Genomic DNA, 23237 nt, shown 5'->3' on the forward strand with positions numbered 1-23237 from the left:
CAGATCTCAATCGATTTTTATTTGATTATGTTTATCTTATCATAAAATATGTGCAATATGTAAATGCTAAAGAACGCAGATTTTAAAAATTGAGATTTCTAATACAATGTTATAATATTATTTTGCAATAATTATCTAGTGGATTGGAATTTTGAATAAGTAATTTCAGTATCTATTTTACATAAATTAACAGAATATAAATTAAAGCAGATTCAGTGCTGGTTTAATATTGATTAATATTATTTTGTAATCAAAAAGATATTGATTTTTGTTCGATATTCACTGATAACACATTTAAGGGGAAATTTTTAATGAAAGCTATAAAAAGAGTAATTGACACAGAACCAACATGATGTGTACGCATCGTTGATTGTGTTATGTTTATAAAATCTTTTGATAACTTACGAGGCTATATGTGACTCTCCTATGTGATCTTCGCGTCTCGAAGCACATCGCTGTTCTGAGATTAGCGCGTGTGCCAAGTTTTCCATTTCGAACTAAGGTAAACTGAAATGGAGCAAACGAATGCAATGTATTCTATATTTAATCCATCCAACGCCCCGGCATCGTACTCTTTCCGTTCTCCCTTTCCTTTTGCCCGTGCTCGTACTTCATAAGCTCGTAATCGTATCTCTTTACGTCGTTATCTCAGGCGGAACGTACCGCATAATCCGCCTATGCGGTCGTTGTACCCCAAAAAAGACACGATCCCAGCGACGACGAGTCGGATCGCGACGGTAAATTCCGCGCGTCGCAGCGAAGAAGACGGAAAAAGATTATCTCCGTGTCTCCGCAATAACGATTATCATTATTATCCAGCCTTTGCGCGCGGTCATTTGATGCATCGCGGCATCTAATGTGTCGCGTAAATGCGTAAAAGTGCCCTACACCGGTGTGTAACGATAATTTAGAATCGTTTAATCACGGCGCTGAAAACGCCAGCGGGAATTCGCCTTGTCTCCGTAACCATAACTCCTCGGTAAGCGGAGTAGCTTCGAACTGGTCAGATCAGTCGCAGAAGTAAACTTGTAGCTTTTAATTCCTTCTAATCCGCTGTAATTAATCCTCGACGGTGTGTTCGAGTGTTTTTTCTTTTATCTCACTTGAAGCGTACGTATACGTTTATACATGCCATACTGGATACACAGTGACAACTCGAGAAAAAGAAGATGAAATTCTAAAGATGAATCTTGAGCAACCTGGAGGAATCTATTTTATTTTAGTCCACAGTTGTCAAAAATTAATTTGTACTCATGAATCAAGTTTCGGCAGTTGAAATTGCATCTTTCGCAATTAGGAGAAAGTGCACGACTTCTAAGACTGCTTCGTATACATCTAAACGCACGCGGAGTTTTCTTATTGCTCGAACGGCTGGCACACGCGCGCGTATCGACTTTCCAGCCGGACGTTTGCGCTCGGAAATTAATTGAACGATTGCCACCCTCGGCTACTCATTATACGCGCTTTAATTCGCACGGCTCGGCTCGGCTCGGCGCGGCGCGGATCGTATTCCGGCTGGACGGTTGTCGTTCTCGTTTGCTTGCCGAGACCCGCACGAGCGAGCGCGGAACGGCGCGGGAGACTCGCGCGAAAACCCATTATACGCCTTGTAATAAGCACTTTAACGTGCCGCCACGTGCACGTTCAGGAAGATTTTCATACGTCGAGATGATATAAAATATAATACGGTAGTAAACCTGAGATCATCAGTGAGGTAATTAGATCGACATTGCGGTATCTTTTTACTGGACGGTGGTAAATTCCTCCCTCTCTAACTTCTTTAGAAGCTCCGGATAATTTATTGTTTATTATGTCCTGCCATTTAATATGAGGATACGAAGAAACAAAAGCGGCAGTTATGAAGCAGTCGGGGGAGATCAAGCATACGTAGAAAAGTTAAAGGAAAATGAAATAATCGTGGTAATTGGTCTGTCGTTTTTGCCGGATCGAGCGGATCGAGCGACAGAAGGAGGAAGCGTCGCGAGTAGCGGAGGAATATGTGAAATGAATACCGACGAAGAAGCCGTGCGCGGCGCTCACACAGTGAAAGCGTAGCAGTAGTTGCCGTTCTGATTGATTGTCAAGGAGATTGAGTATCTCGGATTTATCTCGCCTATGTGCGAACGACGACGCTGCGTAATGACGCGGGCGCGTTGCAGCACGCGTACAAGCGAAATTATTCGCGCCGTGAACACGATTATGTCTTATCGTGCGAAAATCGGTTTATCGACGGCCTGTCGGATTTCCCATTAATGCTTGCGTCCCGACACCGGAAGGCGGATATACCATTAGCGCGACGTGTCGGGGCGACAATGCCTGATGGATTGGTATACCGATATTCATACACGAGGTATGCGTATCGCACTTCCTTCTTTTTATCTACCCTCCTCTCGTGTCGCTCGTGCTTCCTGCACGATGAAAATATTTCGTCCACTTGACGAACAATCTCGCGCAATCTGTGTTACGCAGTCCGGAGCTAATTGATTGAGGATTGACACTCGTGAATCCTAGTTCTCATGAATCCCGAAAGCGCAACGAAAGTCGTAATTGGAGAAATAACGACCCAGTCGTGGGCGTGTGGAATCCATGGCTGTCGGTGGAGAAAGTGTAACATACGCGTTGCGCCGACACCACCGCGCGATCGCCGGATGATTTCCACGCGCTGGGGATTTTCTACGTGTTCTCGCACTCCACGTTGGTGCGGCGCGGCGCAGCGCCGCGCCGCGCCGCGCTTTTCTCGGTGTATTTCCACGCGCCGAGAGATAAATCAGTCGAAAAGCGAAACACGCCGCGCATTAAATTTCATTCGTAGCCCGATTTGATTTATGAAAATTAGTACCGATTTTTTTTTTCTACGTTGAACGAATGCACGTTGCATTCGCTGCACGCAACTCGAATCAATCTGCGTCGCGAACCTATTATTCAACGCTGCCGCGGTCATTGGCGGCACAAATGCGCCGCGATGTTGCGGCAACGTGACGGTACAATCCCGATCCGCCGACTGTTTGCTTAATAAGAGAAAATTTCTATTTTTCACCAGTTTTTGATGAGGGTGATTGCTTCGCGAAAGAAATACAATATTTTATTCATTGCATTAGGTTTTTTATTGTCATTTTAACGCGCGAAGAAGCATTACGTTGCGTAACGGAAAACTTGTTATTAATTTTTTTATCGTGCTTATTAATTTCGTTCATCTTTTGAAGATGAGACTGAATGGGGCTCAAACGAATAGGACCCAAATAACGATTCGTTTTCCTGCCTCTTCAAACGTTTCTTCCCCTAGGGATGGGTGGAGCATTTTCAGGATTGTGGGATGTATCCTATATTAACAGTCAGCTATCTTTCATGGTTGAAACCAGTTTTGTAGCATTATGAGCGTCATTGTTTGCCTAGACCAGTCAGGCACGTCAAGAAATCTCAATATAACTCCCGCGGTACTATATTACCACTCCAGAGCTTCTATTCCGATCCTGTGAAAGTATTAAATCGCATGTTTATTCTGACAACAATCCACTGACATAGAGATGGCTGTGGGAATCTTGAAAAAATATCACGGATGCAAAATTTCATATGCAACGTTTTATCCAAAAACATTGAAAAAAAAGTAATTACATATAATTATAATTCTTAAGGTACTATTGTGAATATTCTATTCGATCGATTTATATTAAAAAATTTTGAAGGCAATTAAATTACAAAAATTTTATTTTTTTATAAAATAAAGTACAGATATTTATTTTATAAATTTAAAAATAAATTCATGAATTTTTTTGAGAATTTTTAAATTACTTTAAATTAAAGTGGTTGAATTTGGTGGGAGATCCATGATATCAAGAAGGTATCTTTTTTACCTTAAGGGAAAATCTTGAAAATTATGTTACATATTAATCTAGCAAATTATATTAATAATCTAGAAAATTTTGCTGCAAAATGTGACGATATTTAAATTAAATACATTTATCAGAGCTTTCAGATACAATCAAAACAAAAAGAGTTGATGGTAGCTTTCGTTGCAATTATCCTTGCGAATATAATGAAACACAATATAATGATAATCTGGATGAAACTCATAATGAAAATAGAATGAATTAAGCTTATAAAACATTCGAGTGAGACTTATTAGATGGCGAGAGCAATTAGAAACTTTTTCGTAATCAAAATTCCCGCAGGAATGACTGATCCTCACAGTCATTTGGGCTTAGCAAACTCACGGACTCGAGTTCAATTTACCACGGACACTCACGTACATCTATACATACAATCGTATGCCGACGCTTTTATAAATAATAGTGTAATAAACCATTGAAGAAAGAAATTTATACATAAAATTTCAGATTGCTCGCTCAATAGTGACGTTTTTTTTATTATCTCAGTAATATCCCAATAAAGATTCTAAGGATTATAAATTTTTTGCAAAATTTTGCTACAGTGTAAAATATTATGAATTTATGGTAATTTTTGAAAACTTGTAAATTTTTTATAGATAAAAGAAAATAAAATAAATATATACAGAAGATATTTATTTTACTACAATATAGTCCATATTAAGAATTTGAACAAATTGTTATAAATTACAATTTTTATTTTCCAGAAATAGTTATTTTAATAAAATTACATTATTATTATGTTACAAGTCTGGATGCATCGAATTTGTGTCATTAGAAAATTAAATATAAAATTATTGACTATAAATGAAAATTATTTGATCTACAATGTCAGCTGATTGCAGTTTTATTTTCAAATATTTTCAAGCTATGTTTAGCCCTACGCTATATTTCTCTATAATTGGTTCTATTTTATACCATCTGTATAATATACAATTTATCAGCAAGTTAAAAGGATTAAGCCCACGTCAAATTTCGAGTAGTCGATTCTCATCGAGAATGAATGGTCGAGGATGCTTTTGTAACTTAACAAGCCAGCATTTAGTCCACCTCATTGACTCCCGATTTCTCTTCGCGAAGAAGACTCTTCTCATCGATCTTTGCTCATCGTATCGCAACACCAACTGTGTCATTAGATCGAGCGGCACTCGTAAAGGCCGAACGTATCTTTCACACAGCGCGCTAGACACGAAAGATGCGTAAGCGTGTGCGTGCTTCGTCCGCGCCGCTGTCGTTTCGTAATGGGTCGGGGTCGACGTTTAGGGCCTATGGACCGTGCGATTTCCGTTAAACTGGTAACTGAATAGGCCATTTGTGCAGTCATACAACAGGCACACAGTACGCTGGAGACTGCACTCACGGAGGACGAACGATGGCGCGATTAACCTATTTACGTATCGATCGACGAGGCCTTTTATTCGCCTCGTTCCGGTAGCAGCGCGTGTCATACGCCCGCCGAGAAAGAAAATCAATTACATCCGCAGTGTAATCTCCGCAGTCGATGAAATATAGGCTTTGATCTCTTGGACGCAAGTTCTTACAAGGGAAACCCGGCAGTCAGTTGATTTCAATGAAGTTTGGGGGATATGTATTCACTCTTACTAAAGCCCTAGGATAAAATAAAGGGAAAATCGCTATTTTTTGCTTGAATATTAGGTCCTACCATAGCATAAGCGAATACACACTACACATTCACGAAACTTTATTGAAATCGGTGATGACAGACAGGATTCTTCTTGTTAAAAGTCAATAACGAGAAAATATGTTAGTATTTTTTATTTATAACAGTATGCATACAGTACATATATTAATACTTTCATTTCGAAGATTAATTAAAGTTCTAAGTTGCTCATTATACTACATAGTTTATATATACCAGGTTGTTAATTCTCTCATTGGATTAAATGTATCAAGATTACCGGCATTGGTAGCTTCGGTAGTTTAACGTATGGTGATGTTGTAATCGGAAAAACAAACGTTTAGATAGACAAGAAATGGCTTTACTCTCGGACGCGGTGGACCGTAAGCGCCATTGTTCATCGGATATCGCTACACGAGTCAATAGTGATTCATAGCGATCTTGTGCGAACAGTATACAATTTAATTTGCGCTGCTCTCACACGGTACAGTCCTCGCAACGTACGTAACATCGCACCTTGATATAAATTGCATGAGATTAGTACGGCGTGAACCATACACCGTATCGAGACCCATATTTCACGGGCGATTCGAGAGAATTCGCCATATGTTTGCTAATATATATATCGCTACATGCGGAAAGTGGTCGGACGTTTAGCGCCATTTCAACATTTCTGTAATCACTTTGCGCGAAGTGTGATTTTCCGTAAGACTTTCACCTTCGCCGCCATGAAACAATTTCACCCCGTCTGAAACGATTTTCCTGCTGGATTTATGGTGCATGTGTTAACTTTGTAATTAGCATAAGTGGCTCTGGTTGACATTTAATTTATAATCATGATAAACGCGTATTGTGAAAGACTTATTGAATTTATGATAAAAATTTAACAAGTAAATTTAAATAGAGATCCACCCAGTAAGGAAACTGAAAGAATATTTTTGAAAAAATAAAACTTTTTTTTCTTTCAATCATTAATTTGAAATGCGAAAACACTATTTTTACAAATAATTGAAAATTAACATTCTTCACAGAGCGACACGTTGTTTTACACAACCCATTTTCGATACGAAAAGCACTATAATCGTCTTTGTTGTTTCACAGCGTGTCTAATTCATTCCGGCGTTAGTTACGAATTTATCGAAAAGAGTTTGGTCGACAACACGCATCTGCCGCAACCGTAGGCACGCAACGGAAGTCGTTAGTACGGAAGACAGGGCGCGCGCGAAAAGCGGGACCCACATCTGTCTGCAAGACTTTTAATTGCATAATTTGCGGCATAACTTACGCGCCAGAGCGCCGTTCACCATTCGTTCGTTTTATTTCGAGCGAGGAAGCTTATCTTTCGCTTCCACGTGCCCCGGGACTTGCGGTGGAGTAATTAAAAGTCCGCCGTCGTCAATCAGAGCCTCTTCTGCCCCCGCTCTCGCCCCCCGCTGTCGCCTAAGGGTGAGATAGAAAGGCGCGCTTCGCCTCGCCTCGCCTCGCATCGCATCGCATCGCATCGCACCGCGAAAGTTCGAAGTTTCTGCGGGCTTTCGCGCCCACGAAACTTTCCAAATGAACACTTTGCGGGACGGAGCTTACGGGGCGTATACCGTTTAAAACGACGATGCGAGCCTTTTTGCATGGAGCGCCGTTCTTTCGTTAGGTTAACGTCCGCTAGGGAACGATGATATAGCTTTTAAATACCTATTTTAAATGAATAACCTCGGGAGCGGAAATAAATTTTTGGCGGCAGATTGCGAGTTGAGATTAATTGCAATTTATTTAAACGTCTATATTCTATCGTGTTATCTTATATTTTTCTTACCAATTATATTGAATTCGTTTAAGTTAAATTAGCTTCTTGAAATATCTCTTGTATTAAAATGAGCAAATTAATTGTAAAACTGTCTAAGGGAAAAAAAAATGACGCAAATACTGTTACTTTATTGGATGCAGATTTATAAGCAAACCCGTTCTTAACTTTTTATAACTAATTTAGAATTGAAAGGTATGCGATTATAAATATAGCCTAGATGAAACTGTGCAGAGAATATATCATCAACGTAGCATCGTGAGATAATTCCGATAATAAATAATATATCTCCTTCAAGATTGACGATAACTCGCGATCTGAAATTACGTGTTCATCTCGGCAAATTATAATACGGTCCATTAATGTGGCAATTGCAAAATACGATAAAGCAGATGTAGACGATGCACCATTAGCGAGGCAACTCTCTCTTTCTCACATTATGTACTATCGGCGAAACGTATTTCCCTCCATAAATCGGTCTCCTCTAAAATTAAGTTTTACGTGCGAGAAAGGTGCACTCACGTGCGCTAATATCGGCGATATATATCGCGCATCTTGGGAATAACTCTTTTTCCGACCATCAAACGCCTGTCGATAGCTAAAAGAGATCGCACGTAAAGAAAGTACTAGAAATAATAAATTAATTCTAAAATAATACAAGCTTAATTTGTATTTATATGTATCTTGGCTATTTCTATAATTCTCTAAAAATTTTATTTGTTATAATTGAATGATGAAATTTATAGATAGATTATGAGAGAAATACAAATTGGCATTGAGTTTCATGAGTAACGTAACTTTATCTTTTCAGTCGAGTTTATTTCAATTAAAATTTTACTTAAAGTTCTCCCGTCGGAAAGTTTAATATGGAAACTTGAAAAATTGCGGGCAGCGACGTCTCTTCCAATATATCCGATAAAAAGTTGGCCATAAATTTGTGTCGAGGCACCTACTCGAGATCTACAATATTTCTCAGTCGTTTCGGCACGTCCTTTATACATTGGCACGACTAGGGATGGGTAAGGGAGGGATTCGCGTCGCGACCGCGGGAAATCGAGGTAATCTTGTCGCGTCTTCTCCGACGCGCGCGGGTTTTCGACGGAAATGGATCCGCGGTGAGCGCGTTTAAAGTGCCTCGGCGCGGCTATTTGTCTTCGTTTTGCCACGTTCACGCACTGATAGGCGGTGCCATTAATCATATCGCCGTGGTACATATCCACTCGCGCATCCACTCGCTCGCGTCGATACGCGTTATTATTATATGCGCGGCTGAACGCGAGCGCCGAGTGCTGACGCGCGATGGATTAATTGCGTATCACGTCGTCACGGCGATTATAATATCTCGGCGTTGGTCGGCTCGCGTAGCCAGCCCCGGGCGATATTCTGGCAGTGAACGCGCGCGTTAGGCGAATAATAAATTTAATTCGTCGGCATGCCGCGCGCGCGATGATAGCCGGCTGGCCGAGTCATCGAACCCCACCCTCGCCGTTTTCACTGCGCCGCGAAAAATTGCATCGCGACCGGCGCCGATCGGCGCGGCGACACGCTTCTCCCTCGCGTGCAACCGCGATCCCTCGGCCGGAAAATCGATTCACTTTCGAATTAAGGCGCGATAACGAAGGCGTGTTTTGACACGCGCGATAAGACGGTGGATATTGATTGTTCATACCGAATCCGCCCACTTCAATGTACTCCGCCCTCTTATTTGCGCCTTCCTTCTGTCTATATGTACACTGTTGATTTTATAACGATTTCTTTCGTTATAAAACGTTTGATTTTAACCAACTTCATATTAAATAGGTACGAATCATTTATTATTACATAAGTATTTTAATTAAAAAATGCGACATTAACAAGAAACTTATCAATGAAATTTCTCTTGTTTTTTAAGGATGTATCGGACATGCAGTCTCTGCAAAATAAACAAAATTTGGAAATGTGTTTAATATTAACACTTCAAGTAAACTATATACATATAAAAATTACGTGAATAAAATTATATTTTTATTTAATAATATATTTTTATAGTTTGTTTACTCCGTTATTAAAATTAAAATTTTTTCATAATTTGTTAAATGTTAAATGTTTATTATTGTAATTAATATATTATTTTATTTTCTCATTATTTAATATTTTTGTATATAAACAATTATTAGATTTTTTGCGACTCTCTTTCTCTCTCTCTCTCTCTCTCTGTAACCGCATGTAACCACATATTTTTGCGTTAAACAAGAGTTTATTAACTTATACTCTTGATCGATCTCTTTGTGATTAGAAGCGAACCAAATGTATTTCACCATGAAGGAAAATATTACGGGTGTTTGCCTTTGCTTACGAAAGGGTTAGCCGTGAGCCGGCTTATGCTCTAACGAGAACGTATCGCCTGTAAAGTCACGTAGTAAAGAAGTGGCAGCCGTTTAGCAATTGCTCGAAGTTCACGGCTCCGTGGCAATCGATACTACGCGCGGCGTTGCTAAAACAACCGCGGCGCACGTTCGGGTCGTCGCACCTTCCGGTCTTAGGCCCTCTTCCTGCTCTGTGGCTACGCTCTCCCTTCGTGTTGGATAATGGATGAGACCCGATATTTACATATTTTTCCATGTTCGTGCCGTAGAGACGGGTAGGTCAGGCGAGGTACAGCCTAGCACAAAGTTGCACCAAACTTACCTCTGTCCTATTCGTCTATTCAGATTTACGCCATATCATTTGGTGCATCGTAAACGGCAGGAAATTTCGACGTGTGTCGCTGTGCATGTAAAATTAGGACAGTATTAAATTGGAGTTATTTATAGCGACATAAAATTTTATTCTCGGTCTTTTGCTTGTCTACCTTGATTGCTAATTTCGCGTAGTTAGTACTTCGTGTTTGTTTTTGGCGAGTGTGTCGGCGAACGACTAAAATGTATTTTATTAGGGGCATTTTAAGTTATTTATGGAACCTAAGCCATATCTATTTTACGGCCGCTGTTCTAAAGTGATCCTATAAATCTTTTGGTCTATGACCGAGATTCTTTCCCACAGTAAACCGTTCCTTTATATCTACGCATCTCGTTATGTACCAGAGAATTTACATATTTCGATATTTTGAATTTATTTGATTTATATGGTTCTAAAGTTGATAAATTTTTTTGCAATATTCTGCATCGTCGTTTCTATTTTCTAAATCTTCAAGCTTTCTAAGATCTAATTTCAGTTTTTTAAAGAAAATATATTATCAAACTTTTTCGAACTGCTGTATTTAAAACTGATTCTTTTTTTTCTTTTAACAGAAGTGTATGACGATGTTATCAATATTTCATTTCCTCTGAAGAATTTTAAGCACAGACTTCCATTTCTTTGATTTGAAAAGCTTTAAATTCATACTTCATTTGCCTTTTGGACCGTTTATATTGCAAGGTCTCTTATACTACATGAAGTACGAAAAGCTTGCATGTTAGACCGGGATGTTGGTTTCATTGTTCTTTCTCCTCTCTATCGCGAGGGCGGAGGTAATCTACGTCAGACCGGAATAATGGAAAATTGTTTCGGCTACCCGAGCTTCGTCGGGGTGTTCCCAAAGCCTCCGGCATCCGTTATGTAGCAGAAGAACGAGGTTAGGCTGGGCGACCGTCTGCTGTCCTAGCGACGGGGTGAACGGAGGTTACTACCCTTGCAGACGCGGGCGTATTCCGAGGCCATTTTTCACGGTCGCCTCCTACCACTCTCTCCATTACTGGTTACGTGCGAACACTTTTTTTGGTACTCGCCGCCGCATTTCCGGCGACGACGCATTTCCAGAGATGAAAGACGAAAGATGCTCTCGTAACACTCTTGCGCTATTCAACGTCCGTCTCATCTAAAGTGGTCTCTACATTAAATAAATGATCGTTCAATAAATCTCAGACATTTTTTTTGCAATATTGTATGTATTGTGTGAGTTGATGAAAGCGCTCAACCGGCATTTATTTCGCACCTTTATAAGATTGATAAAAATTAAATTTTACTATTTTAATATAACTAATTCTCTGTCTACGTTAAATTTTACAGTAAATACAATTTAGGGAATATCTGTTCTTATTTCTGCTGTGATTTATTCTGAGAAATAATTTGGGTTGTAAGAAGAATACGATCTTGGGTTAATTAAAATAAAACAAAAATCTTTTATAAATCAAAACTCTTTGTATTAAAGTGATGGAACTAGGACAGACACAAGAGGATCGACTTAACTTGCCCATTGCATTCGAACGCATGAATGCTAAAATTATATATAAAAATTGTTTATAAAATATCTTTGGATCGATACTGATTGAAATATCGATCGACAGTTGTTGATTGCTGTTTAATGATTAATATTCGGCGCATACTCGGCGGTGCCTCTATTCAAGCGAAAAGTTTCAAGTTTCCTCGGATGGCGGATACCTTGATGGCCAATACGGAAGAGGGTATCAGCAAACACTAGAGAGAAATACGGCATATTGCCATCGTTTGATAATTATTCCGGTATCAAGTGTCACGCTTTTATCTACTTCCGCTTTTATCTATTTCGTCTTTGCCGGTATTCCGCCACAGAAATTGCACGAGGGCCATTCCTCCAGTTCGTTCGCATTGGCGAGGGCAATGTTCGATAATGCATTCAATCAATAACAAATCTCGCTCTTCGCGTGGGTTCCAGAAACGATGCATTATTGCACTTGTAATGAAAGCAATAACGGTTTGTGACAGATAACTCTGACAGTTATATTAGATTCATATTGAAAGTTTTCTTTGCGACAGCTTTATCGGTCGACATTTCTTTTACGTTATCTTTACGCCGAAATTCCGAGAAGATGAAAAATGTCGAGTATCTTCCGATTATTTCACCTTCGATATTTATTTCGTAGAAGACGTCTGCTCTTCGATAATCGCTGCCATGGAAAGAAAAAAGGTAATATACAGATTTGCGAATAATAAAAGTATATTTCACAATGTCGGATGCCTCGCGATTATTCTGTCTACGATATTTCAAGATCATATCTTCGCAAAGAACGCAAACAAAATCATTCTTCCGATGCACTCGTAACGAAACCAATTTTGACTAACGCGTTGTTACTATATTCAGCACTGTTTTTCATCACTCTGCGTCTGATATTTTGAGGCAGAGATGCATTATTTATAATTGTCTGAGTTCAAAAAAGAACGAAATAACTCCAATTGTTTGATACGTACTATTGAAAAAATTGTAATGAAATACTTTGTTGCTAATATTTAATATAAAAATATTTTTTGTATAACTAAATCGCAATAGGAAGAAATTTTTAATAAATTTTATTTTTTTTTGCTTCGAATAAAATCAAACTTTTAATTTTGTAATTAATAGAGTGTAATTCAATGTCATCATCTCGACAACATATTCCTATTAATTTAACATTGACAATGAAAGTACACATAATAGTAAATATTTTAAACAAATTTATCTGTCATTTCTACAAAAAAGTTATGAACATCTTTATGAAATGTATCAAATAAAAATTATAAGGACAGTTCGCACTAGGATTCAAACAGCTGTACATATCACGGTCGTTTTCCGATTCTGTGTAGTTTCTGTTGAAGAGAAAAATTCTACCTAGTCTCTTTTTTGATAAATTTGCGACAAGATGAAAATCCATCGCAGCTGAAGGTCCATCTGGAGCGAAAGCTGTGTGCGTATCCCAGACGCATCGTCGGCTGCGTGTGCACGTCGATGCCAGGCCACGGGGAAACCGGTGTTGTGTATGTCACCGAAAGAGGCGGTGGGGGCCGGCCGGCCGGTGGTTCTTCATGGTGGGGGACCGCAGCCAGGGTTTCCGACCGCGTCGGCGGCGCTTAAGCCTTCGACGCGGGGGCATTGCCGTCGTGGCCGCGGTACGATCCGATCCGGCTGCTGTCTCGCAGTGCGCGCTGCTCTTCCTGCCGCACGTGTCGACGGTCTTCGTGCCGAAGGATTTTCATTTCTCTTTCCCTGCTCCGTCCTGCGCGAGAGATAACCGCGTGGGCGTTATCAGTCGTGGACCCTCCCACCGCGATATTCGCAATTCGCGATTCCTCAGTGCTGCGAGTGCGATGATGATGGACCCATGAGAATTAAATGGTGTGCGCGTGTGGTGATCTGAGGAAACGCTTCTCTGGCCTCTCGCGACGATCGCAAGATTATGCGCTGACGAATAAGGGGTGGTTTTCGAGAGGGAAATCTCGTGGGGTTACATCGCGATGACACGCAATCGCGCGTGAGGGGTCGATGTAGCGTGCGAGAGGAGAGGACGTAGAACTGAACATTCTTTTTTTCCTCATTCAAGTTGCCGTACGTTGCACGTAAGTCGCGCGGGGATTTTAATATGCATATCGAGGATACGGCGAGCGCGTGGTAGTGCGTCGGTGTTTTCGAAGCATAGTGGTTCATTCACGTCGGATAGTGAATGAAGGGCGATCGGCTTCGTGTTAGCGAAGGCAAAACAGTTTTGTCGTAGGTCAGTCCGCTGTAATCGAGGGCTGTCACTTCGTTTCATCGCTTGACACGCGGTCTTCGATCGATCGGAATGCCTCGTTTCCCATCTCGCGCCGGATATTGAACGAGATATTGAGTCGGAATTCGATAACGGGATTGCGAAGTAATCATCAGTCTCTTCTATCTTTATCAAAATTTTTAGTCGGTTTAAATGAACGTTGGTGCTTTCTCCCGATTGTCTGACCGGTGTCATCTTGTCACTCTATTGGTGCTACTTATAAATCATCTTACGTGTGATACTGCATTATTTACGTCTACGTACCACAATATATACTGTACGCGATTGGACCTCGTGACTAGCATCCTCGTGACAAGTGTCAATTGTACGTGGTGAATGGGACTTGGCTTGCCTGTAGTTTATTCCTAAGTGCTGCGAGCAATGCAAAGCTTATAAGTTCTGCCGCTTATAAGTACCACGTTGAATACGCGAAGCTATTACTGGGATTATAAAAGCGTTTCTCACGTCTAGGTAAGAATTAATGCCAGTGTTTAACACTTATGCATGCACTAACACCTAGCAAGTAAACTTAAATAAGTAAAATATTAAAAATATGTGGCACATGTATTATACTCGTATTAAATAAATACGCATTAAGTAAATACCTATTTACCTGCTGTTTTCTAGCCATTTTGTTTTAAACTCGGGGATTAAAATAAAAGAGTAAACTCACAGAAAGAATGAAACGATTTTCATTCCAAGTGTTCGGTTATTATCTTCGTGTTGTATGTTTTACGTACAACACAACAGTTTATATATGGAATTATATTTAATAAAGTATCTATATTAGAAAATGAGGGTATTGTATTATAATACTATAAAAATTTAATTGCTCTTTGTGAGAGATCCATGTACAAAATATTTCCTTGAGAAGACATATATCACACTGTTCATTCACCGCTAATGCGAACATTCATTTACGCACTATCTTATACCATTATTCTCACCTAGCGAGAATTGTTAAGGATAGGTAATTAAATTTTAAACAGATGTATTGCCATTGAATTATTAAAATTTTAAGACTAATACAAACTACCAAGTTAAAGAAGCCTGACTTATTAATTTACCGTTACTTTCGAGATTAAAATATTGATAACTTATACATATATACGAAAAAAATATAATTGGCCATAGTTATGTAAGAAACGTCCAACCCACATGAAGTCCATTTCGAGAAAAATGCAAATAACATCTGATGTGATCTAAAAATGTAGATAAAAACTGTTTTTTTTTATTTTTATTATTAATTTTAAGCATATATTAGATTTAGATCTTTTTTGTTAACGTAGAAAAATGCACGAACTACCAATTAATTACAATAATTAAAAAATGATAATTTTGTGAGTTAGATGTTTCTTGCAAAATTATGATCAATTATGCAAAATAGCGTCTAAATGATGTTGGTACCGTTAATCCGAGTCAATTCAAGTAAATACTATTTTGTCAGTTTGGCAAAAATTTATTAAGCAAACGCGTCCTTTGGGGCCACCCTCATTGGCTGAACCACCACTCATTTCTGTCGTAAAGCGTACGCCTGTGTCTCGGTCGCGCGAGAAAGTCGATCGTCGTTCTTGCAGCACACGTACGATTCGCGAAGAGTATATACTCCAGCGGCATCTCGCCAACCTCTTTCAACACGGTTAAATATTAGCGGGAAAGACCGGTGCGCTACGATAAATTCTAGCCATACGACACGCCAGCGCGCGCCGGCTCGTAAATCGGCCCCGCGCGACATGTATACTTCCAGGCGTCATTAATTAAAAGCCACGCTCGTTGCCTAGCACCCTCTTGTCCCTTCCTTGAAGATCGGCAGTTCCGTGGCATCCTCGTGAAATATTTAAATTTAGATCTACCGTATGTTCTCGTATAGCGCAAGATTCTTGAGATTGGTCGTATAATATTTCTGAGGCGAGAAACTAAATAATGAGAATTTTTTTCTTGATTACGTAATGTTGATCTTTTCAAAACGTCAGTGTCGATTTTCGTGTTTGATTTTACATTTATTTTTAGATTAATAATATTATTTTTCGAGATCACATTACTGATTATTCAGTTCATGACGCAGTTACATTTTTATTTATGTTTTACTTATTGGTTAATAGTATCTTCATATAATTTACTTTTAGTATCATTATTTCTATCTATAATTAAATCGTAAAATATATATTTAAGAATACGCTTTTTTATATACCAATATTAATATTTAATTATATTCCGGGAATATTATGTAAAATTTTTTTTTTTTTTTCACGATTAACTGAATTAATAATTCGATTATATTTTAAGTAGCTCAATACATCTTAACAGTATAATAAGTAAGATCTTAGTAATATATTTGCAATTTTTTGTAAAGATTTATGCAAAGCTGAATTAGTGTTTAATCAACATTTGTCAATGCACCTCCTGTCAATGTTATATTATAATTTTCGTTCTTAGACGCAATTTTCTAAAAACAGTAGGTATAATCTGACGGGATAGAACAAGTTTTTTTTTCTAATATTATGTCGCGGATAAGAGTAAGAGACCGATAATTGCGCAAGAGTAAAGAGAAGAGGACTCGCCCCAATCTCACCTCCATTCACGTTACGCCGTCGCGATCACGCGAAAACGAGTTTGGCAAGTCGGTTGGTTGAGCCAACATAATCTCGCTTATCTCGATTTGGTCTGATCGGGCGAGAACCATTCGGAGCAATGCGAAAAAAGTACATGTCGCGTGGTATGAATGGTCGAGTTATTTAAATTATGTTATGTTCGATTACACAGTAAACTAAGGAAGGAATAAGAATTCTCGGAATTCTAGTAAAAAAATAATGTATATTTAACAAATTTTTTTACTTATTTTTTTTACATAAGATTACCTGATCGGACAGTTCATGTTTTTGATATGACATGTGATTTGGAAAATACTATTGACGTACATGTTAGTAGAAAGGAAATCACTTTTTATTGTAGCATTGATAACAATATTCATTGAATTATCTAGTGCTTATTGGGAACCTTGATGCCCCAGAGAATCTCCAGCAAGTCCTTGATGACCATGAGATCAATACCGTAACTCCTAGCGTGTTCTAAAAGCTCCTGGGTTTTGGGGTGAGCGTAAACCTTGTTGACGATCTGTTGGAAGTTGTCGGAACTCAATTGCGCGATGAAATCGGCGAACGCCTTGGATTCTTTCAACTTCTTGTCGTATAAAGCCTGAAGCTGATCTATAGGCAAGACAGCTAGGATATCATCAACATATCCTCTAATTCCACCGGTGATCTGTGCACCCACAACGAAGGAAGGCGGAGTGAGAGGCGGAAGATCGAGAGCCCTGTTCAGTATATTCACGATCTTGTAAATGTCAATGCCGGCATTATGGATGTAATCCATCAAAACTTTAATCTCAGACAGGCCTTCTACGTCTTGGACCAGTTGCTTAAATTCCGGGTTTTGGAAGTATTTGATGGCTTTCTGGAACTCGGCGTCTTTCGTATAGTATTGAACAGTGATATCGACTACCTTCTCCACAGGTATCAAATCCAAGAATTCTTGGATGTCCTTGTAAAGCTCACCTCTGCCAAAATTGGGGATCTCAATTTTGGCGGAGGCCGCAGCCACGAAGGCCAACAGTACCAATGCGAATTTCATCTATGAAAATTAATAATTTTATCCAGATTATTGATGCATTTAAAAATTATGCGTTTTATATATATATATTTTACATATATTATATCACATTACTGTATATGTTTATATGAATCAAACTTGTGCGTCAAAAATCGTATTAACGTAAGCAAACTTTTATTATGACATTTATAATGCATCGGAAAATATTTATTGAACATTCATTTCAGCCTTTTTTTATAGGATTTTATAGGATTCATTTCAGCCACAATTTTTTTATAGGAAAAGATTGCAAATATTCAAATTTTAATGTTATTATTAATCAAACTGTACCGCAACATATTGAGCCATTTAAAATATACGTAGACTAGAAGTAAATGATTTATTGTACTGCTTAATTCTTTTTATTTGCAATCTAATATTCAAATTTAAAGTGTTTAACTTTAACATTTAAAGTGTTTAACTTAAGTCTATTAATAGATGCTTGTAGTCTATTAATGTGATACTCACCTTTTGAAGTGTTGTTGATGATACTTCCTTCTACTCGTAACCCAGCAAACTGATGCTTTGTAATTTTTGTCACTGTCTTTTATACACGAAACTAGATGTTATTTGTTCAATCTGTGATGATAAGATTATGTATTATCTATGAGTGTTCGATTTTATTTTAAGATAAAGTACTTTATAAGATTATTTCACAAAATTATACAATGTTTTAAGATTATGTCGCCGCCCAATAGATTTTTATAGTTTTTGATTATTTATAATTTATACGGAATTATAAGTGATATAACACTTTATGAAAGAATGATTTGAAAGAATCGTAATTAATGTATTTTATCTAGTTCATTAATGATAAATTGTAACAGGATATTTAATTATTTTAATTTTATTTTAATTTTACTAATTTGTAGATTTTATTTAAAACATCTTGTTTCTAGATGATAAAAGAGAACATTTTTATGATAAATAGGAAGTAATGATATCAGATTTATAATATGTAAGATACACATAAAAAAATGTATAAATTACTTTTAAAGACAAAAATAGAATTTTCATTAAATTTTAGTTTTTATACTTTCGTAATATGTTCTATTTATTAAATATGTATTCAAACATAAATAGATTTTTTTGCGATACAAAGTTAATTTTCTTACATAATATATCTGTTTGTTGTAAAGATTGAAAAAAATATTGTTGAAATCAGTTTGCATTTATCTTAATCTAAATTGATAACGTGCACGTGCGTTATCAAACGAAATTAATCATTGCTCCAGCAAATACGCAATCAAAATTTCCATCAAAACAAATATTTTCGATAAGTTTTCTAGAAAGATTATGGAATTTTATCTAAACCTTTATTTATTATATTTTCTGTAAACTTTTATTATTTCTGAAAAATATTCATTTTACTATAGCCCATATTCTTAAAATATCTTTTTTTTCCATTTTTTCCGTCCGATCATCGTATCTTTTTATAGCCTCAAGGCAACAACTAAGGCTGCCCTAAGCGATGCCTTTCTTTTTTTTTTACAATTCTTCCATACATTACGTTACTTTACATTCGCTACAAACTATCATTATCGCATTACTAGAATTTCCGTAGCATGTTTTACACTCATCTGTTCGCATACCATTAATCGATTAAAATCTGCTTAAGATCTATCGTTTTTTTTTCCGTTTATTCGTTCCGTTACATTATCCACGGTTCCATTTGGAATTCATGGAATTACGAAGTCTATCATTCGACGAAAATTGGATTTAGCTTCATAAATCTTTGGATTTTTCAGCCATTTTTTCTCAACGGTTAATCTGCCGCCGAAAAAAAGCCTATCATGAATCGAATTGTTCCTGTATCGATTATGAGGATGAAATTAGTACTTATTTAAAAAAAGTTTGTAGAATATATGCAAGCGAGCAATAATTCGTAACCGTGAGAAAATGCCCGTTATGCGTCGTCGCGATGAGGAAACGATCTTGCCTATTCTTTAATCGTGCCTCGATCATGTGGATTCTATGTTCGATCTCACGCCTCGTCGATCGCCGATTTTAGATGCTTTAGTTCCGCTTTCGTTATCGCTGCTGGGCGCGAACACGTGTTTCACTAAATGGAATAACGTTGTTTCTGTCGTAAATGCAATTCTGTGGCGATTAAGTTAAGATTCATAAATATCTTTCTGCTTCACAGTAACAATCTCGTGTAATCATACGCTACATTATTGCGTGCTAGTTTTAGCGTCATTTTCGAGTTATTATTTTTTATGCATTGAAGAAAATAATTGTTATTTTTATCATTAAATGCAATTAATACGCATCCAAGTAACAGAATAAGTTATTTTTTTCCTCAAATTTTTTATCTCTTGCATGGCTATATCTATATGATTATTAATCTTATCGAAAATCAAGTCCATAAAACTTTATTGTAATCTATGCTGAAGTATTCACACCTGTGACCGCATCATCAGTGTCGCGAATCTTTTACGCGAAAGATTTGTATTTTTCCTGTTATTTACGCGATTATTGATTGCGTAAGCACGCGCTTTAATCCTTTTCGTGAATCTCTTTGTAGATTCTCGCTTCGATTATTAAGTATCATTGACGCGATTTAGAGTTTCATCAGAGTAGTGGTTTGAGTCGAACGCAAATTGGTTGCTGAGACTGTTCTCGTTGTCTCACGGTCTTTGTTCTTCACCATCGACCTTTCACATCAATCTCGTTTACTTGAAATTTTGATCAGTTACCAAAATGAGTGATGTATTCATTATTAAAAAGTCGATATAATTTCAGTGAATTAGAAATTCAATATTTCAAATCTGTAAAGTTTATATCAATAATTGCGTGAAATTAAAGTGAGATTAAACCTAGGAAATATTTGAAGTGATTTTTTATTTTGAGTTAAAATATTTGAAGCATCTTATTTAGATGTTCTCGATGTTTAAAGCACAATGTATATGAAATTTAATATTTTTCAAACATTAATTAAACGCTCTGTTTATTTTAAATATAAATATGTTCAGTTTTTTGTGTAAAAGTCTTTAGTTTTGTCGATGGGTGAAAGTTGATAATTAAATTCTTTTCACGAAAGTAATATTTTTATAACGTTTTTTTTTTTGTTCGTTTTGTTGCATTGAGTGGCAAGCTATGGTTATATTCTCGATTATACGGCGCTATTGGAGGTTCGAGTATTTCGTGCGGTTGAAGTGTTTCACTATGCGTTTGTTATGCTAATCTAAAGTAACATGCTCTTTACCTCGTCCGACAAGGCGAGACGAGCACGTCAATCTCTCAAAAAGAATGACGTAATGGCTCCAAAATCGTTTTTTTCCGCCTGCCAGCCTCTCTCTCTCTCTCTCTTCTCTCTTTACGTCGCTGCTTAAGATGCACGTGTCGGTTTGAGCGTATGAAGCGTTTGTTAAGAGTCGATTTTGCTAAGAGTCATTATTTTTCTTACGTTTCGAAGCCCGCGAAGCGACTTTCGGCCGCGATTTTAGGAGTCGTAAAATCAACCATGCCAGAGTTCGACGAAAAAACGAGAGGCCCGAAAACTACCACCGGCGGAAGAGGCCTTCTACGTCCAGAAGTTTAGCGAAATTGCACCGGTTGATGACTGTTATTACTGACGAAATTAAACTCGTTCCGAGAGTATTCTACGGGCCGATCTTCCCGGCTGCAAAAAAAGTGATTTAAAAGGCGAGGCGAGGATTAAACAATTCCTTTCGCGAACGCGCAATAAAACGTGCACTGTATCCACGCATCGGCGTTGGATACATAGTAGAAGTTTTGTGAATTTCATCCTCGTTTCTTGCCCCATGCAGGGCTACTTCGGAGCACGCACGACTTTCTGGACCGTAATGGTCGAAAAGTTCGAGTCGTTGCTGTTGCAATAAAATCGTGGGTCAATGGCCGATGCAACGTCGCGTCGCTGTTACTATCGAAGATAAAGTATATTTTAGGAGTCGTGCGGCTAAAATTTAATCAAGCAAGAGTCTCCTAAATTGCCGTTGGGAAGCGAAAGCGCTCCCAGGAGATCAAAATCAACGACCATTTGGCGTTTCAGTTAGACATTGCCTCGCAAAATAGGATTCCTCTTCGATGCGGGCGGAATATTAGAATTGCTAGTGATCGAAGAAAGTTGATTAAAGTTTGATTGATTTAGGAATTTCCTCGTTAGGGAAATAAAATTGATTGGAAATCGAAACATCATTATAAATTGTGAAATAATTACAAGTGAAACACATTCATGATTATTATTCATGATTATTATTTTTATTACTCAGAAATATCGTAAAACTCAATATCGCACATCTCGCTGGAAGATAGCCTTTAAAAACATTTGTTATCTTTATCGATCTGTTATTCGACCATTCGCACTTTGTCCCGTGCATGTCTCACGAATTAGCTCGTTTTGTTTGCGTGTATTTCACATTTTTAAAATGATTGTACAACTAAAATTCAACAAGAATTAGGATATTTTTTTTTCACATCAATTTCAATTTATTATTTTTGAATTTTTAATTTACAAGATTATTAATGCATTTTAAATATTGAAATTCATGAAGACTTTGATTAAATTAATTCGAATATATCGATCTCAAGTAACTTTCTGTCGATGACTTATTAGGCCCACCACCCGTAATTATTTCAGCGATATCCGGGAGTTACGACTTTGTCGTACATTGCCCCGACGACACCCGCGATTGACCATTCCTTTCGCATATAATTGCACAGGACGGAGACAGCATCATAAATAATTTTTGTACGCTTTTTCGCCGTCGTATTAATTCGCGATTAATCTTCGAGGCGAAAGTCGAGGCGAGTGTCGAGCCCTACTTTAACTCGAACGTGTTAAAAAAATGCACGCTCGTAGCCTCTCGTATTTAATGCTTTCCCGGGAAGAACTACAAGAGTAATGAATGCCGAGCAGTTGTAATTAAAGTAACGATCAACAACATTAATACTGTCATAAACGATATGCACTGGAACTCGTTTAAGTCCCTTCTTTCCGTATGTGAGATCAGATTGTGTTCCCTGTGATTTAGAACGAGTTCGAAAAACAAAATCGAAAAAATGTATCGTAACGGCAGCAATACATTTCCAATAAATGCCTTTTTTCTTTTTTATGCCACGTATGCGCTTGCAGACGTCGGTAATTGCTAATATACATTAATTAGCGTTATTGGATATTTATGAAAAATTTGTGTCGTTAAATAAGAAAAGACGCTGTTAAATATATAAAATGCCTCAGAATTATATTCGCTTACTTCGAATTACAAGTATGAAACGACGAAGGAAAGCCTTGTAATATTAAAAAATAAATGCCAATAACGTACAAGTTTCAAGATAAAATTATTACTTCTTAGAACTAATATGTTAAAAAAAAAACAAAATTTAATTTTGAATAAAATTTTTTGGGATTATTACAGGAATTTGAAAAATTGAAAACAAGTATCTTAAGAGATTATTTATCACCTAATGTTTATATAAATTTTGAATAAAATTTCTATTTACATAAAATTAACACGAAATTAAACACCCAAATAATAAATTTTGTTACTTGTTTATATTTCTAGAGCATACTTTGCCCAAATTAAAATATTTCTGTATTTCTAACTCCATAATTAAATATATTAATAAGTTGGGTATTTTAGACCGGTGTTATTTATAGATCTATAATTAAAACCTTAATATTTAGCCTTTACTTGAGTCTTACTCGAAAATAATTTTCGTTAGTTACGGAACACTTAGCGCATTAACTTGCATCCAATCTAATGACTGACGCCGTACGCGGGCGCATGCGGAATGTTTAGCATGGA

At 37.4% G+C, this 23237-nt stretch overlaps 2 protein-coding genes across 3 annotated transcripts in view; one reads left to right on the forward strand and one right to left on the reverse strand.

The window, feature by feature from the left end:
- Window positions 1-23237, forward strand: part of LOC105201882 — a 289517-nt gene that overhangs the window by 58291 nt on the left and 207989 nt on the right. The gene's annotated exons all lie outside the window — the stretch shown is intronic.
- LOC105201881 (protein G12) lies at window positions 16740-18059 on the reverse strand. The gene is made up of 2 exons (XM_011170149.3): window positions 17935-18059; window positions 16740-17448 (listed from the first exon to the last, which is right to left on the reverse strand). Exon 2 carries the CDS (start codon window positions 17446-17448, stop codon window positions 16798-16800), a length of 651 nt encoding a protein of 216 aa, XP_011168451.1. The 5' UTR covers window positions 17935-18059; the 3' UTR covers window positions 16740-16797.

Source organism: Solenopsis invicta, chromosome 9 (genome assembly GCF_016802725.1).
Source record: "Solenopsis invicta isolate M01_SB chromosome 9, UNIL_Sinv_3.0, whole genome shotgun sequence".
In the NCBI taxonomy this organism is placed as follows: domain Eukaryota; kingdom Metazoa; phylum Arthropoda; class Insecta; order Hymenoptera; family Formicidae; genus Solenopsis; species Solenopsis invicta.

What these genes read in the sequence shown, in the direction of transcription:
- LOC105201881 (XM_011170149.3), bottom strand. Translation starts at nt 17,448, where the DNA reads ATGAAATTCGCATTGGTACTGTTGGCCTTCGTGGCTGCGGCCTCCGCC.